Source organism: Periplaneta americana, chromosome 1 (genome assembly GCF_040183065.1).
Source record: "Periplaneta americana isolate PAMFEO1 chromosome 1, P.americana_PAMFEO1_priV1, whole genome shotgun sequence".
NCBI classification, from domain to species: domain Eukaryota; kingdom Metazoa; phylum Arthropoda; class Insecta; order Blattodea; family Blattidae; genus Periplaneta; species Periplaneta americana.
In genome coordinates, this window is record NC_091117.1 from 215,423,536 (window position 1) to 215,442,850 (window position 19,315).

Sequence of the window (19,315 nt, forward strand, 5' to 3'; positions counted from 1 at the left end):
CTAGTGACTTTTGAGCTACAGTTTGGCGACTTTCCATACACGTCTTCTTCAAACATTAATATCTTGTTTTCAAATTATTGTAGGTTTTTTCTGTACTTAACACCTGAGGAATAAGCAGATACAAATAGTAGGATAAAAAAATGTTGCTACATTACGTATAAAGCATGGGAGAAAATTGTACATATTTTTAATTAACTTACCCGGAACACCAAAAAACTCAAGCTGCGTTTTCTTCCAGAAATCTTCTATTTGTTTCATTGTCACGCCATCAGTTTGTTTTTCTTTTTCTGTTATCCATTTCTCAACAAGATCGAGTAAAAATGAATTTTCGTATGCGCTTAAATTTCATGCTCTCTCTCTTTTCATTTCTTTCCATTCCAGAACTACTTATCTCAAGGAATTATAAATATAAAAGAGGTCTACATTTATATGTACACTAATAAATACAAATTGCAATTATTTAGACTATATTTTATAATACCGATTCGAAAAATCAACCAGTCACTGCCTCCTCAATAGTATGATGAAATGCTCCGGAGAAGAATAATTGCGAAATAAACACGCGGCAAGTAACCGCGACTTCGCAATCAAGAGAAGTTGATGGTGCATGGGTTTATATTCTTATTACAGTGCCTTTCGCTGTCGAGTCGCTCGTTGCACGGCGGCCGGCGATAGCAACAGTTGATAACCGAGCTCCCGGCACTGCGGCCGAATTGAATCCCCTCCCCTTCGTAGAAGCGCGGGAGTCATTCAGTCAGTCTCACAGAGGTTTTGTTTCAGCGTGATCGTGCTTTGAAGTGCTTCATATGAAATGTGATTTCAGTATTACTGCTGTGCTATAGTTTACATAATGCCTCGACATATGTACTTACAAAGTACGCGCTGGTACGTTCAACCAGAGTTCCTGGGATCGATACCCGGCCCCGGAACATTTTTTCCCTTGAAATTATTCAAATCTGCTTTACAGGAAGCTTCACCTGAAAGACTAGATTTGCATAATATATACGTCACTGTATACGTTAACAGAAAACCACAATTCCAAGTCACACAGAGTTTGTGTGCACTCGATGTGGATCTCTAGCGTTTCGTCAGCCCACGCGAGTTGTGTGGATATAAAGGGAAAAGTTGATACGGTGTCGGGTGGAGTTCCCTGGTAGCTCAGTTGGGAGAGCGCTGGTACGTTCAACCAGAGGTCCCGGGATCGATACCCGGCCCCGGAACAATTTTTCCCTTGAAATGATTCAAATCTGCTTTACAGGTAGCTTCACCTGAAAGATTAGAGTTGAATAATATATACGTCACTGTATACGTTAACAGAAAACCACAATTCCAAGTCACACAGAGTTTGTGTGCACTCGATGTGGATCTCTAGCGTTTCGTCAGCCCACGCGAGTTGTGTGGATATAAAGGGAAAAGTTGATACGGTGTCGGGTGGAGTTCCGGGGTAGCTCAGTTGGGAGAGCGCTGGTACGTTCAACCAGAGGTCCCGGGATCGATACCCGGCCCCGGAACATTTTTTTTCCCTTGAAATTATTCATTGAAGTTCTTGTTTAAGTGATTCGCTTAGTTAACCACACAGTTCCCTGAAAATCGAATCATATTTCGAAATAAATTGACAGTATTTTCACATACTAGTACACTGAACTTGATAATTGTGTGTTGTTGTCTGCAGGTGGACCTTCGCCATATCGCCCAGTCGCCGGACTCGGACACGATAGACGTCGGCATCGACCTGCAGGACTACTACCTGTCGGTGGAGTGGGACATCATGAGAGTGCCGGCGGTTCGCAACGAGAAGTTCTACAGCTGCTGCGAGGAGCCTTACCCCGACATCATCTTTAACATCACTCTGCGAAGAAAGACACTTTTCTACACCGTGAACCTCATCATCCCGTGCGTGGGGATCTCGTTCCTCTCCGTTCTAGTGTTCTACCTGCCGTCCGACTCGGGCGAGAAGGTGTCCCTCTGCATCTCCATCCTCCTCTCCCTCACCGTGTTCTTCCTGCTGCTCGCCGAAATCATTCCGCCGACCTCGCTCACAGTCCCTCTTTTGGGCAAGTACCTCCTCTTCACCATGGTTCTAGTCACTCTCTCGGTAGTGGTAACCATTGCTGTGCTCAACGTGAATTTTCGGTCGCCGGTGACACATCGGATGAGGCCTTGGGTGCACCGGTTGTTTATCCAGTTACTCCCGAAGGTGTTACTTATAGAAAGACCGAAGTCCGAGGACTCTGTGGAGGACGAGGAGGACGAACTCAAGCCTCCCGAGGGGGTCCTCACGGGAGTGTTCGACGTATCTTCTGATATGGACAAGTACATGACGTACGGAGGAAAGAGGTTCAGCGCGGACTACGATATCCCCGCTCTACCTCCGTCGCGTTTCGATACGGGAGGGGGGCCTTGCTTCGGGGAACCACCACTGCCTCTACCGGGAGCCGATGATGACCTCTTCAGTCCTGGCACTGGCTGCGTGGCTGGAGCGGCATCGGCGGTTTGCGGAGCCCACGATCAAAGCCCGACGTTCGATAAACCGTCGCACGAGATGGAGAAAACCATCGAGGACGCCAGGTTCATTGCTCAACATGTTAAGAATAAAGACAAATTCGAAAACGTAAGTACAACTCCTTTACAAGTCTGTGATATCAAAACCTGCATGTGGGTAACAAAGTAGGCTATTTGGAAAGTGGAATTCAGGAGCGCACCCGGAAAAAAAATTTTAGCGGGGGAGTGAAGGATGTTAAGGTATATGTACACCCACAGAACGCAAAAAATGATGAAAAATTAGAATTTTTAAAATATAACTATTTTAATAGAGAATTTTCTCCCCTTTAATTTAATATAAGAATTTTCGATTTATGCCTTATGGTTTTTCAGATAAGTCCCATTTTTTTAAATTCTGCGTCATCAGCCACGGTCACTTCTATGAAGATCACTCCGAAAGTAATGCACAACATTTTTTTAAATTTATTTTTTATTCTAAACCTTTACAATTTATGGAGGTCATTTGAAAAGTGCGGGGATTATGTGGAAAAGTGACGTATTGTTCCTGAAGGATATATCTATATTCTATGAAAATAGCAAATCTGTAGGATAAAAATGTAATTTTTAAATAAATATTGTGGATTACTTTTGGAGTGATCCTCGTAGCAGTCAATCCCCTCGTCCAGCATTGCTTGCAAAATAAACTTCTTTCTAGTCCCAAAGTAGATGCATAGATATCAGGGCATGAGCATTAGATTGAAAACACGTTTTTACATAATGAAGTAATTTATAATCTTTTACTGTTAGTCACAAAACTGTAAATTTGTGTGTCAGTGATGTACGTCATTTTAATAAGAGTCCAAAAGTAGAAATTAAAATTCTGAGGAGGATGAGCATAAACCCTGGGACAAACACCATCGCAGGATTTGTTGCATCAATGGATAATGACAAAAATGCCAAAAAACATTCAACACCTGAAGTTAAAACAAGGCGGAGGCATTTGAGAGGCAGAAAGAAGCTGAAACAGGACCGACATGAAGCTGCTTAAGGGGTGACATATGATGATGCAGTCTTCTAGGCTCTGAAAGTTTGTGGCTCATGTCCTGTAAATAGTAATTTTAGAATATTTAGTGCTTTTAAACATGATATCTCAGCCAAATATGGTGATACCAAGAAGATATTGGTGTCATTTTGAAGCTTGAAATGTCCTCTAGTGCCTGACAATGAGTAAAATAACATTAATGTAGTTAATAATTATCTATGGATTTTTGACATGATATATGTAACATAAAATATTAGTATAAGTTACATGTATGGTAATATTTAATTAATGTAAATGAAAATAAAAAATAGCTCTATGTCAGGCACTAAAGAATAGTTTTAGCTATAAAACAGTGAAGAAACTGTGACTCTATCTTAAAAACTGCATGAGCTATCATGTTTCAAGTTGCATGTCAAAATTATAAACAAAATCATTTTTATAAACAATTTAGACACAATTTCAAGGGATCTGTTCACTTCATTCTCTTTCTGGTACCATTCTCAATTGTATAAAAAGTTTACAGAGCAAAATTATGCAGAACAAAATTTTTTGTATGTAAAGGTGTACATAGGCCTACACCTTAAGTATAGATGCCCTCATTTAGTGATTGCCTCATGTGTAGCCCCGTTAGTTTAGACTAGAGTCGTGCATAACCGGTTATGAAAAATAGAAAATAATGATATTTATTGCAACTGAACGCCTGGCGCTATAGACAGTATGCAAAGCTCTTCCGTCTCGCGGAGTAATCCAGTATTCGGTTTAATGAATGTCCGAGTCTTTCTCGGGTGGACGGCTCTGGATCATGAAAGACAGACGACATTGAGCCATCCAGGAGTTTCAGAAATCGTTGCAAGGACGCGAATATGAAGGGTTCAGAACCATAGTGGGCCAAGCGCCATTTACTAAAACCGTAGAAAAGAAGCGTTAAAATGAAGTTATTACCGTAATTCAGTTCAAATATATAGCAACTTAAATAAAGTATACAGATTATGTTAATCTTCATTAAACTATAGTATTTACTTAATTTTAACCCTTGCTTTCTCCGTTTTTAATAAATGGCGCTTGGCCCACTATGGCTCTGAACCCTTCATATCATCGTGTACCTTTCAATTGATATTTTCTCCTCTCTCCCCATTAATAAATAAATAAATTCATTCATTCATTTATTCAGGTACTGCTGTTAGGTACTGTCAGGAGCAACAGATAATGAAACTGTAATCATTACAGCTTGAGAGTGTTTTTATGTTTGTTAATAACTTTTTATCTCCTTAAAATGATTTATTAACGAAATAATACATACACTTAGAATAATTAAAAGACATAGGCTATATTAATAACTACTCTTTTAGAGGTAACCTGTGTATTTTGAGTTTAAAGTATGAACGTTACAATAGTAAATGTGTACTTATTTGCTCTTCTATATTTTAAGTAATTGTAATTTATTTCATTCTTGTATTTGTTTACATGTCATATTTGATCTATGCTTTACGCTTAGTCCCTTGTTGTTCCCAGTGTTCATTAGTTGCTTTATATATTAGTTATGAAGAAAATTGTACCGAAGTGTGGAATCAATTATAGCCCTATTTCAAGCTAACACTTTTCGTATTAGGAAAAGTAAATTTCCTTCAATTGTTACTCAATTTGTGTAGTCAGAAATGTCATCAGAGTTCTTGTATGGTGAAGTGCGCCTGGTGTTTTGTCTACCGTGCAAAACATTAGGTGCAACCACTTGAAAATCGGATATTCTGTCGGATGTCCAACAAACAAAAAAATGTTTTTCTATAAATCGATCCTGATACTCCACTCTACGTATTTTTAAACTTTCAAGTGCGTAAAACGATATGAAACCTTCCCAATAACGTCATAATTGCAGAAATAGAAAGAGTGAGAACAAGTTACTAGATATAGAAAAATTATTCAATTCTGTATCTGTTTCAATACATCTTTCCGTACAATTGTGCTATTTTCCTGAAAACGGCCCTAGGGAAAATCACTTTCTGGAAGGCCTCGTAATTTCGGCCGAGTGGCCCAAATTTGTATAAGCACTTCTTTTGACATTACTAACACAGTGAAAGAAAAAAAAATAACTTTTTCATCTGCCTCCATCAGAATGTTTGCTTGTTAGCTTACGCCTTCATACAACGAGAAATATGTTGCCTACACAGTAGAATTATCTCTGTATAGATAATTAAAACACAAATTTTATTACGTAATACGGCATACGGAAGACTGTTTGATCAAAGACTTTGTACAGGGACATTATTTTATTTTTACTAACATTTTTAATATTAACGTGGCTATACCTTTAGAGAACCGGAAACACCGTTTGCTATCCCCTTCCACGACTGTAGTTCGATGATACTGGCGTAAAAGCACAAACAAATCACTCTACTAGGTATAGGAGGGAAGAAAAGTAGTTCATCCCTTTACGTAAACTAGGAAATATCGCGATTTTGAGTTTGATAATTTTCATTAGGTTTTTGTTTAATAAAATGCAGTGCTGTATTAACAATAAGTGTTTTTACTCACGAACTGAGTTATCCATGCGAACGTATTCATTATGCTGTGTATATTATACTGTCTACAGCACATTAGCGTACAATATAGAGAAAGAATTTAATTGAAAAATAATCATAATATAAATATTTAAACACATTTTTGAAAATGGTGGCCGTTCATTTAGATACAGGCTTCAGTTCTTTTGTGCATATTATCGCACTATAGATTATTGCATCTAATTCCAATTGCCAGTTTCGTCCTTCCTACTAGTAACTAATGTTGAAATAATTTTGTACCTACTCTATAAAAGAGTAATTTACGTACTGTAAATTCAATCTTCACTTCTGCCCGACCCACACAGATAAAATTACTCAGACATGCTATCTACTGTCCGTCCAAGTGGTTATTCCGCAGGATCGTAGAAAGGGGGGAAATCACGTGACAGTTAATTACTTAATGACGCCCTTTTATTTAAGTTATTTTTAACAGTTGTATAATATTACGTAAACGTCCAATTCCTAACAGAAGTTAATGCTTTCAGAAAAGAGCTAAGACATCCCAGCTTTTAAACAGTGGCGAACAGAAGCAGGTGGGGGAAATCGGGATGCGACGTAGGAAAACGGACAGTACCTGGGCGAAAATATGATTCAATATTGAAAGCTCTTTCGTCACTGGAAAACGCAAACATATTTCTGGAACGTACTATACTCACTATCTCAGTGCTGTTTACTATATGCGGCTTTGGTTCTGTGTGGAGGACAGTTGGAACTTTATTAGTAGAAGGAGTGGAAGTGAAGTACATTAAAAAACTCAGGTACAATAAAAATTGAAATAAAAATAAAATGATGTCCCTGTATATAATACAATACAAGGTCTCTGCATTTGATACGCGCTGATAGAAATAAAGTTACATCAATTTGAACATCAGAAGTTCTATTAGTTGTTCAATTCCATTCACGTAATGTAAATTTATAGTCTACAATATGGTTAGGTTACTTGTGGGAGCGGGAAATACATAGCTATATTTTCAAAAAATCACTAGCCGACCAGTGTCAGCTATACCGTAGAAGTGGGTAAAGTCAATCAGTGGGTTTAAAATCGATCATTTGTGATTTTTATTGAAAATTATATATTTTCTCAGTTACTTGTTAAGATTTTGTTATGCTGACTTCATTGCCTGACATTGCAAATGTAAGCGAGAGGGACAACAAAAAGCCTGCGAATGCCAACAATGGGAACACTGTGTAATTACCGTTGAAGTGAAAATTGTTATTCTCAACTTTTTCTCTTAAATGAAAACAAAGTCTTACAAACTCTAAATTATCGTCAGCAGTGAAAGGAGACAGAAAGTTTACGTAAGTACTTTTCGTTGAGATTGTATCCTGAAATAATAGTTTTGCAGTTCGTAAATGTTAGTATTGAAACTTATTATTTTAAGAAAACTTGTACCTATGTAGGGTTAAATCGATCATGCCATCGACCTACTAGAGGACCAGCAGGAAGAATAAATTGTTCACTGAAATCCCTCCAACTAACACATACAAACAAAAAAGTGTCATAGTATAGCTTATTTTGATGGGATAGTGGGGAAAGAGGAAGACGAAATTATGGTGAATTTCTTGCGTAAGAGAAGCACTGCCAAAGGAAAATATTTTGTACACCCCTCTGTACCTGACTATGGGAACAACGTAGTTTCTAAAGTGACATGAGGAAGGGAAGATTTCAAATAATATCTAATATAAACCTAAGCAATGTTGAATTGCATTTTAGATTATAATTGAAGTGTGGTATTTCAATGTAAATTTTGAATTCTTAAATCTTTGTTTGTTGGTATGTCAAGTATTAAAATGTGTTTTTATGTTTCATAAGTTGGCAATCATAGTCACGATTGTACAGTGGAGACCTATAGGCCTAATTGTATCGAATAGTATGATCACAGTAACAAAAGATACGCTATATAATGCTATAGGCACATATTGAAGATTATTATTGTTTTTACACCCCTTATAACGGGTAGAGCATGGGGGAGTTACGGGTAAAGCATGGAGGGCACTTCACTTTATTATGAGAATCTTGAGAAAGGCTAGCCCCAAATCGATGGAAATAGCATATCTAACGTTAGTGCGACCGTTAATGGAATACGGAACTACATGTTGGGATCCCTATAGAATTTATCAGATAAATTCCTTAGAAAGAATCCAGTATAGGGCAGCTAAATTTGTTAAAGGTAAAAGAGAAGATGGAAACGATACGATAAAAGAACTTAAATGGGAAACTTTGGAAAACAGACGTAGGAAAACTAGAATAACATCATTGTATAGAGCACATCTAGGTCAGAAAGCATGGGTAGACATAACGGCTCGGTTAGAAAAGCCAACGTACTATGGTAGGAACGATCATGATTTTAAAATCAAATGTAGGAAACAGAAAACGGATGTAGGTAAATTCTCATTTTTAAATAGAACTATAAATGATTGGAATGACCTACCTGCAGCGGTCTTTGAGGGCTGTCCTTCCTTAAGGAGATTCAAGAATAATTTAAAAAGTTGTGTATAAAGTGCAAATTAAAATTAAGGTGACATTCAACATTTACTTTTTTAAGGTGACATGTATTTATCTAGCCTGACGAGTTTACTTCCTTGGTTTTAATTGTAAATTATTTAAAAATAGCGTGTAAGAGGGTCTTAGACTAGAAGTGTTTAGTTCAAATGTAGTTCTGTTTATAAGTATGCATAAGAATGTAATTATTTGACTTATTTGAACTGTTGTATCAGTGAAGCGATGTGAGTCAGTGAAGTTATGGTTTTACAGTGCAGTGAATAGTTCCGATCAGTGATAATTTATAGCGTCAATGAAATGTGTTCTATAGTGTCAGTGAAATGTGTTCTATAGTGTCAGTGAAATGTGTGCTAAAGTGTCAGTGAAATGCGTCATAGTGCCACTACAGGGAGTGAGATGAGAGTAAAGTGAAAGACTATTGAAACTTATGTAGGACCTATACATTAATTATGTAGGTTGTATTGTAAAATTAGATATTTTATTTATTTAAACTTGTATATGTGTTGTAAAATTGTATTGTGTATTGTAAATTTTATTGTGTATAGCTTATCATTTTATTGTGTATTGTTTATATTGTATATACCACTGCCACCGGGTGCTTGCCCACTTGCAGTGTAAATAAATACATAACAAATAAAATATATGTAATACACTTAATTTGTTTTTTTTTTTAACATGAACAGTGATCGACTTTACTCCGCAATATTTTAAAATCGATCTTAAACCAAAAATTCAATGGTGATCGAGTTTACCCTATTTAAGCAGGTAACTTAGATCACAAGTCAAATAAAAAGAAACAGTTTTTTATAGATTGTAATTCAATTCTTGTACCGTGTCTTGATCAGTGAAGGATATGACGACAAAATCTATTTTCTGAGGAAATTCGCTCCATTGCATAACCTTAATATCATTAAAAAATTGCAAAATTTTGATCGACTTTACCCTCTTCTACGGTGCCTTATTTCGATCGTTACTCCGTGCTAAAGGAAAGCATTTTCCATAGCTGGACAAACATATTACATATTTATAGCTGAAGTGTGTTACGGGCCTTAAAGTGCCAAGAATTCTAAAGTTAAAAGCACAGATCATTTACATTACTACACTTTCTCATAGTAATATTCTATTCCATAATATTACGTTCTTTGAGTGGGCTCCATCAGATGGGGCGATGTTGCTCGCCTCGGCTTAATTATGCGTTTCTTTACGGAGCGCACCTCGGAGTAAGCCGTCTCTTAAACTTTATGGAATTCCGAGTCGATTCCAGTCTGTTATTTTGCATATCCCCATCGTTACCCGCGGACGTTTGTACGTTGTGGTAATAGCATTAGCGTGGAGGGAGTGAAATTGCTATTATTCTACCCATTCTCTCTCCTGTCGCCTTGTTCTCCCTCCCTTCGCTTGTTTTCTTCTTCTTCTTACACTAGATCCAGATACCATTATACAGTCAGGCATATCCATTTTGTGGACATCAACATTTAGTTTTCACTAACATATAAAAATATTAATAGAACTTTAAATTTCAAACGCATATTATGAAAACTTTCTTTCCTTCATTTGATCTTTCTCTCGTTCTAAACTTTCTTTTTTTTCTCTGCCTTTCTTTCCTGTTTTTCTGATATTTCCTCCTTGCCTGAATTTTTATTACATTTCATTTTTCCCTTCCTTTCCGTTAAAAACTTATTTATTTTCTATATATTTTTATTCTTTCTTTCTTCATTCCTTTCTTTCTTTCTTCCTTTCTTTCTCTCTTTCTTTCTTTCTTTCTTTCTTACTGCAGCCCGGGAACGGGTACATGAAGGATGGTCAGCCGTAGATTTCGGCCAGATGTCCCAAATTGTGGAATTTGGTTATAGTTTTAAAATTATTCCAATCATATTTTAGTAACACAAGGCAAATGACCAAAATTGAAGATCAATTTAGTGAATACAAATATATTGATATAGGTGTACAGCAAGGAACAATTTTAGGGACCTATTTTATTTCTAATATATGTTAATGATCTTCTAAATATAAATTTAGAAAAATTTAATGGATCTATATATTCATATGCGGATGATACAGTAGTTATTTTCAGTGGTTTTTCTTGGCAGGAAGCATATAGAAATGCTAATATAGGTGCTAACATTGTTAAAAAATGGCTTAATTCCAACTTCCTTTCTTTAAATATATCTAAATCAACTTTAGTTCCTTTTTCGTTAACAGTTGCCAGTGTTCAAAATTTAAAATTTAGCGATAAATATAGACTAATAATACACAGTGAAAATTGTTTAGATCCCAAAAGTTGTAAATGTCCACCTTTGAAAGAAGCCACGTATGTCAAATATCTGGGTATCATTATTGATCAGAATTTAAAATGACCTCATCACATTACTTATCTTTGTAAGAGGCTTCGTAAAACAATTTATAAATTCGTTAATCTTCGATGCTACTTACCTATTAGAGTTCTACGAAATGTTTATTTGGCTATTATTCAGTCTATCATTCAATATGGTATAATTTTTTGGGGTGGAAGTACAAAAATTAATCTTAGTCCGTTAAATTTACTACAAAAACGAATAATTAAAATTTGTTTGAAGAAACGTTTCGATTATCCAACTAAATTAATTTATTCTGAATTTAATGTATTTAATATTGAACAAATTTATAAGTATAAGCTGTTAAAATTTTATCATAAAAATCGTAATAAGTTTGTATTACAGACACACAATTATGACACAAGACGAAATATTAATTCAACATTAGTAGAACCTAAATGTCTCACATCTGCTGGTCTAAAGCATAGCATAAATTTTGGCCCTCGGTTGTACAATGCTTTAACTAAATTACACCCACAACTTCTAACATGTAACCCACTAACATATAACAAGAAAATTAGAAACGTGTTAATATCTTCAATTTGATTAAATAAATTTATAGCCTATGTGTATGAATTAATCAAGCTATATTATATTTGTATTCTAAAATTTTGAAATATATATTAGTCCTACTTTTTACGTGCGATATTATTTTTCTCTAGTGTTAATATTATATTATATAATTCCATTGCCGCTGTAATTATATTTTAGTTCCTATTTTATTTTACTTATTTATTTTTATTATTATTATTATTATTATTATTATTATTTATTTTAATATTATATCTGAACTGCGATCGAGCACGAGCGCTGCTCATTCGGTCTCAAATTTTGTTAATACTACCGTATCTCAAATTTTGTTAATACTACCGTATCTCAAATTTTGTTAATACTACTGTATCTGTTGTCATATATTTTGTAGCCAGGAGGCCGTGGCATAATTTCTTATTCATCCATTGCTTGTAACTAAGTCAGAAATTCAGTAGACTCACTTCAAACATATACATGTACCCTATATGTGACCAGACTACCACGTGAATTGAAATCTTAAATATTCCGCGCCATAAATTTTAAGGTTGGTTAACCTGTGTTCATGTTGGCTTGTATTGATGAGAGAACGCCGTTCGTCAATTATACACAAATAACATCAGAATACGTAATATCGACTTTACATATCGTTATTGACATATATCGATATGCATAGCCGTTTCCGTTCTCGGTTTATTGTGAATCATTGACCTTAATTTTCATGTTATCCTCCGCTTCCCATTCTTGTTCTGGTTTTTGTTTCCGGTTTTTGTATTCTGATCTTCAGATGATGATGATGATGATGATGATGATGATGATGATGATGATGATTATTATTAGTATTATTATTATTATTATTATTATTATTATTATTATTATTATTATTATTATTATTAAACGCAGAATAAATATGGAAAATACCTGTTATTATTCGGTTGAGAAGATTATGTCATCTAGTCTACTGTCAAAAAATCTGAAAGTTAGAATTTATAAAACAGTTATATTAACGATTGTTCTGTATGGCTCTGAAACTTGGACTCTGACTTTGAGAAAGGAACAGAAATTTAGGGTGTTTGAGAATAAGGTTCTTAGGAAAATATTTGGAGCTAAGACTTAATTAGGAACATTAAATCCAGGCATTTGAGATGGGCAGGGCATGTAGCACTTATGGGCGAATCCAGAATTGCATATAGAGTGTTAGTTGGGAGGCCGGAGGGAAAAAGACCTTTGGGGAGGCCGAGACGTAGATGGGAGGATAATATTAAAATAGATTTGAGGGAGGTGGAATATGATAGAGACTGGATTAATCTTGCTCAGGATAGAGACCGATGAAAGTCTTATGTGAGGGCGGCAGTGAACCTCCGGGTTCCTTAAAAGCCAGTAAGTAAGTATTATTATTATTATTATTATTATTATTATTATTATTATTATTACTTGCAAATGGCTTTTAAGGAACCCGGAGGTTCATTGCCGCCCTCACATAAGCCCGCCATCGGTCCCTATCCTGTGCAAGATTAATCCAGTGTCTATCATCACACCCCACCTCCCTCAAATCCATTTTAATATTATCCTCCCATCTACGTCTCGGTCTCCCTAAAGGTCTTTTTTCCCTCCGGTCTCCCAACTAACACTCTATATGCATTTCTGGATTCGCCCATACGTGCTACATGCCCTGCCCATCTCAAACGTCTGGATTTTAAGTTCCTAATTATGTTAGGTGAAGAATACAACGTGTGCAGTTCTGTGTTGTGTAACTTTCTCCATTCTCCTGTAACTTCATCCCGCTTAGCCCCAAATATTTTCCTAAGCACCTTATTCTCAAACACCCTTAACCTATGTTCCTCTCTCAGAGTGAGAGTCCAAGTTTCACAACCATAAAGAACAACCGGTAATATAACTGTTTTATAAATTCTAACTCTCAGATTATTTGACAGCAGACTAGATGATAAAACTTTCTCAACCGAATAATAACAGGCATTTCCCATATTTATTCTGCGTTTCATTTCCTCCCGAGTGTCATTTATATTTGTTACTGTTGCTCCAAGATATTTGAATTTTTCCACCTCTTCGAAAGATAAATATCCAATTTTTATATTTCCATTTGGTACAATATTCTGGTCACGAGACATAATCATATACTATTATTATTATTATTATCATTATTATTATTATTATTATTTCCTTGTGTTCTTATAGATTTTTACCAAATTCCGATTATAACTATGAGATTAAATGCAAATATTTCAATTGCGTTAGTTTGTTCACCAGACGTCAGGATCTTTATTATTTATTTTTAGTAAAGTCATTAAGGGTGATATTGATTGTGAATCTTTCATAAGCAATATCAGTCTTCATATTCCAGCTAATGGTTTAAGATTTCATAAATTGTTTTATAATAGGAATTCTAAATCTCTGTCTCCGATCTGCAGATGCATGAAATATGCTAATTTGCATGGATTCAATTTGGATCCATTTAATGTGTAGTATATCTGAGTTTTTTTCTCACTGATCTAATTTTAATAATTATTTGTCCATTTTTTTTTCTCTTGCATTTGGTCAATTGATTAAGGTAGACTATTCCATTATTTCAATTATCTTATTGTACTAATTTATGATTTTATAATTTTTATTTGATCTATGATTGATGTAGACTATTATATTGTTTGTATTTCATCTCATTGCCATTTTCTAACATTCATTCTCATCATCATTTGTTGTTTTGTTCTGTTTTGTATCGTGCTAAACTTTAATTGCCCTTGTGCTGTTGTTTTGCACGTTAATATTCTAAATAAATAAAATAAAAAAATAAATTATTATTATTATTATATTTTGCTGAATTTGCAAATCACAGCCGCTTACATGGTCGAATGCATTAGGAAAGCGACACTTTTCATTGCAAAACATTCAGGTACCTACTCCCTCCTCATATTCTGTTAGTCTTAAACGCAGTATATTCGTAAACATGATTAATTTTGAATATTAACTTCAGTTTCAACTTCCAGTTTATACATATTTGGAAGTGATTTAAACACAATTAAATGTTATCGCTGCCAACACATTGGCTTCATGGCTTTCATCTGGGATTGTTTATTTCCCTCTAAATGTAGGTAATTTGTCGTGGAATGTTCCCAGCACGTTGATTAGTGAAGCATACAATTTATAAATGCATTATACGTTATTATAACAAGAAAGTGTCCCCACACCTATTGTGCTCGCTTATCGCAATATGCAGCAGAACTGTGCAGAGCGTGGTATTAAAAGCGCAGCATTAGAAACATTGCTGACAGGAATTAACACTGTTAATAAAGCCGTGGTTTGAAGCGCAATATACCACTATGTTATGTTTTCTTTCCTTTGTAATTGTCCAAGAACTCCGTCACACGCTGTTCATTGAGCGAGGTTGTTAACTAATTTTTATTGGTCTACATTATTATTACCGAATGCGTCCTACGATCTTAACGAGAAACGCTGCTTTAAGGTATACCTTTCCAAGATTCTATCTTGTTCTGCATTCATATATATATAATATTTTTATTTATTTATTTGTTTCTTTGTATGTTTGTTTGTTCGTTCATTTGTTTATTTATTTATTTACTAGCCGTACCCGTGCGCTCCGCTGCACCTGTTAGAAATAAATATAAAGTAATTGCATAATTAAAATAGGACATTTGATCCAGGGAACATTCGTGTTTGATAGAAGGATAAATCGTTTAATATGTTACATAATTTAAATTACATTCAAATAATTAAAATGTATCATTTTGGTCCAGAGATCACTCTTTTGGTGTAATGACAATTCCTTTAAGGATATATGTACTTGAACGACCACAACTTTTATCAGAAAATACAGGCTCTAAATTTCTAAAATTTTATAAGAAAATAAACTCATAATTTGACAAAAATTACAAGATACCACAACAAGACTTCTTAGAACTTAAATATCTGATAAAATCATAAGAAGGTTAATGATAATATTTTTCCAAACTAGTTTTATCAAAGTATGAAAAAACAGCAGTTACGGCATTTGGTAACCATAACATTGTTATGGTATCTCTGACATCTATAATATTTTACCTGCACGTAATAAACACTTATTTCTGAAACATAGACTACTCTCAGACATGTAGAGTTGTTTATTTTAATACAATTAATTTTTTATTTGTCCTATATAAAATATATTAAAATTTACATAATGTTTTGTGACCTAATTTTTATATTTTCAAAGAAATGGACATTATTGTAGTCTACCTTTTGCATAAATGCATGTTAAATCAGTGTACAAAATTTCAGAATTCTATCTCTAATGGTTGTGGAGTTATGAAATAATATGCGTGAAAATTGTGAAATTTTGGAAAATTTACTTTAAGTAAAAAGTGAATTCTAAAAAAATATTATTAGTAACCTTTTTTATACTGTTGTCAGATATTTAAGTTCTAATAAGTCTTGTTGTGGTACCTTGTAATTTTTATACAATTGTGAGTTAATTTCTTTATAAAATTTTAGAAATTTAAAGCCTGCATTTTCTGATAATATTTGTGGTCGCTCACGTACATATACCCTTAACATGTTTCTTAATTGTTATTACATGCATGCAATTAAAATATGATCATATGGTTCAGAGAACATCCGTTTTTGATGCAAGGATAATTCGCTAAATAATTTTTATAAATTATTCTTGAATGCATCCTTTAATAAATCACTCCAAATTAATAGAGTAGATTGTGTACGAAGATAATTTTTATGTTAACCTTACTGTGCATCTTTTTCTCTTTGTTTGTTAAGTTTATTTTATTGACGCCTTAACATCTGTGGTCATGTCGCGTGTTTAGAATGTGTGGGTATATCAGTAGGCCGTTTTTACTCTTGTTGAGTTCCTGTTTCTATTGTGTGTAACTGATTATAGAGTTTGATTAATGCTTTTGGTATTGGCAATTGAGGCGGTAATGAATCATGGCATGTATCTTTCCAAACCGGCATTTGCCTTTATGATTAAGGGAAATTATGAAAAACCCCAGTCAGATTGGTCGGCCACGGGGTTTGAACCCGGAACCTCCTGAATGCGTGCCTAAATGCTACCGTCTGAGACAACTCGTTCGTTTGTATATCATTGTTAATGCAAATAAAAGAATGAGGTACCCTATATAAATATTATTTTAAGAAACACAGGAAACGAATATGGATAAATTATGAGCGCAGGAACGCCATTTCGTGACACCTTTCAAAATAGCTCAGCTCCAGTGATCTCTATGGTAAAATACTTACTTACGCCTATTATGGGCTGTATTTTTGACCCAGTAAAATACTCATCTTCAAGACAAAACTCTTTTTATGTTCTGTGAACAAAAAGAAACTTAAGTTTATAAAATTAGAGTATTTTATGTGGGCCAAATAAAGTTTCAATAATCAAGTTATACAATACTTCGACAGAATATCAAGTTTTCTGTGCATAAGAATCTATTTTAATCTTACCTGTCCTCGAATCACTCATAAGTTACTGTAATAACATTATAGCATTATGTCCATCTAGAGAAACTACACTTTCCAATGTTGAAATAATAATTATAGGCCTATAAATCGGTTAAATAGCTTCCGAGATTACTTCATAGAAACACAGAAACATTCTCTGTATATTAATAGCTTCCGTTTGTTGTTGTCCAAGGCCCCTTATAGACGAAGTCATTTGTTTTATTTCATCACAGCCCGTTAGGAGTCAATAATAAACGCATTGTTATTTTAAAACTCATTTATCTCATTAAATATCAGTCCTATCAAACTTTTGAGTGGAATAAAACTTATCGGAAATCATTGTTAAAGAAACGTTTGTTATGTAACATTTTTCATTAAAATCAATAATAAGGGAGATATTTCGATTTATTTAATTCAGTTCCCCTTATAACTTCCCTTTTAAATAGAGTATTTTGAATGACATATAGCCTAAAATCTAAGTTACAACCAACTTAATTTCTATTCCAGTTTTCATATAAATCGGTTCAGCCATTATCGCGTGAAAAGGTAACAAACATACAGACAGACAGACAGACAGACATTCAAACAAAAATTTCAAAAAAGAGATTTTCGGTTTCAGGATGGTTAATTATACATGTTGACACCAATTATTTTTGGAAAATCGAAAATTACCAGACAAATTTTGGCTACAGATTTATTATTAGTAAAGATGTATCCACTACAGATTTCCATTGACAAAAGAGTATCATGATACAATAAATATAGAGTAAGTGCCTTGGGACTTAATGAAATATATTTCCTCTTGTACTTTTTCTGGCTCATGTTAATGCGATTCGAATCTCACAGTAGGGTCTATGATGTAATCTTCAAGAAGGGGAGGTTTCAATGCAATTATGTCGATTCTTCGATTACTGCCCTCACTGGATATGCCGTGTACTTCTTCATATACTGAATAACATTTGTTCCTTAAGGCAGTTGCTATTACAGATCTTACTGTGTGGTGCCTCATATTTCGTAGAAGTTCACCGCGTAGACATGACCCCAGGACATAGGCAAGGGTTCCAACTTCCCTGTCGGAATATCACCAGAGATTACTGCCCGAAGACCTGCCAGGTACACTACGCACTGTTGACACGTTCTCAATCATCTCGATCGCTTGCCTCCACTCATTGCAGGGGGAAGTGAAGGCATGAATTGACGGTCGCGCGGCTTCCAAAGTGCTATAACTCGAGAATGTAAGAGGATAGAACGTTCGTAGTGGTGTAAAACTATTGGTATCGAACCAGGCTACAATCTTATTTGGGAGAAAATCAGCAGTCTACAAGTTAAATTGAAAAAATTCGCGAGTAAATTTGAGTGAAAAGATAATTTCGAGGCATATTCAGCGAAAAAAATTCGTACTACCTTCTTGTCGGTAACTGTATTCATAAACATTAAGTTACTGTTTTTAGAGTATTAAAAGTGTAACTCATGAAATCTCTAGTCTCAGGCCTCACATAAAAATGCCTGAATCAAGAAACGAAGGAAGGAAGGGTAAAGGAAGATTTGAATTATTCTTCGAGATATTTTTAACAAAAAAGTTTAATATAATTTTGCTCGTTTTAGCTTCCTTTTGAAAATAAAAATTGTTTTGTAATTATAAAATATTTCATAACTTACTTGTGGAAATCCATTGGCTAAATTCCCAATATGCTCAGTGAATTTAAGAGAGCAGTGTATTATGATAATAGATGATTGAAATAATTTTAGTTTTGTCCTTTAAATGTGTAGAAATTTTGATCCGAAGAAATGTAACATAGTAAATTTCTTTTGAGAACGAAAAGTTATATGTGTTTGGCTCAAATTTCTGCACATTTAAAGGCAAAACCTAAAATTCTTTCAATTAAATTAAAGGGCAAATTCTTTCATATATTACAATTTTTATGTCGAAAAGGGAGGAAAAACGAGCTAAATTATATTAAACTTATTTTGTTCAGAATATTTCAGAGAATAATCTGTGAAATTAATGACATTACTAAGGTTTACCCTGTATAATGCTCATAATTAAATCTTTGTTTACAAATATAGTATATTAAAGACTACGTTATATTAATAATTACATAGCAACTGGATTTATCTGTGTCATTGAATAAATTTTAAACTACTTTTATATGAGGTTTTACAATAAAATGTTCTGGTATCCAATATTTTGTAACATAATATACTTTTTTTAAATTATGATCCTTTTGAACCTATCCAGTTATTAGTTATTTCCTTCGCACTGGTTAAATTTGGTGTGTCTTGTAACTAAACTACAGGAATATCATTTTATTTTTACTAACATTTTTAATATTAACTTGCCTATACCTCTGGATCAACACCGTTTGCTACCCCGTTCCACGACTGG

General features: G+C 34.3%; 1 protein-coding gene across 1 annotated transcript in view; it reads left to right on the forward strand.

Annotated features, from left to right (window-relative positions):
• nAChRalpha1 (nicotinic acetylcholine receptor alpha1) overlaps nucleotides 1-19,315 on the forward strand; it is a 641,991-nt gene that overhangs the window by 605,555 nt on the left and 17,121 nt on the right. Inside the window, exon 6 of the mRNA XM_069838062.1 lies at nucleotides 1,673-2,611. Within this exon, the coding sequence (XP_069694163.1) occupies nucleotides 1,673-2,611 (939 nt within the window). The remainder of the gene's footprint in view (nucleotides 1-1,672; nucleotides 2,612-19,315) is intronic.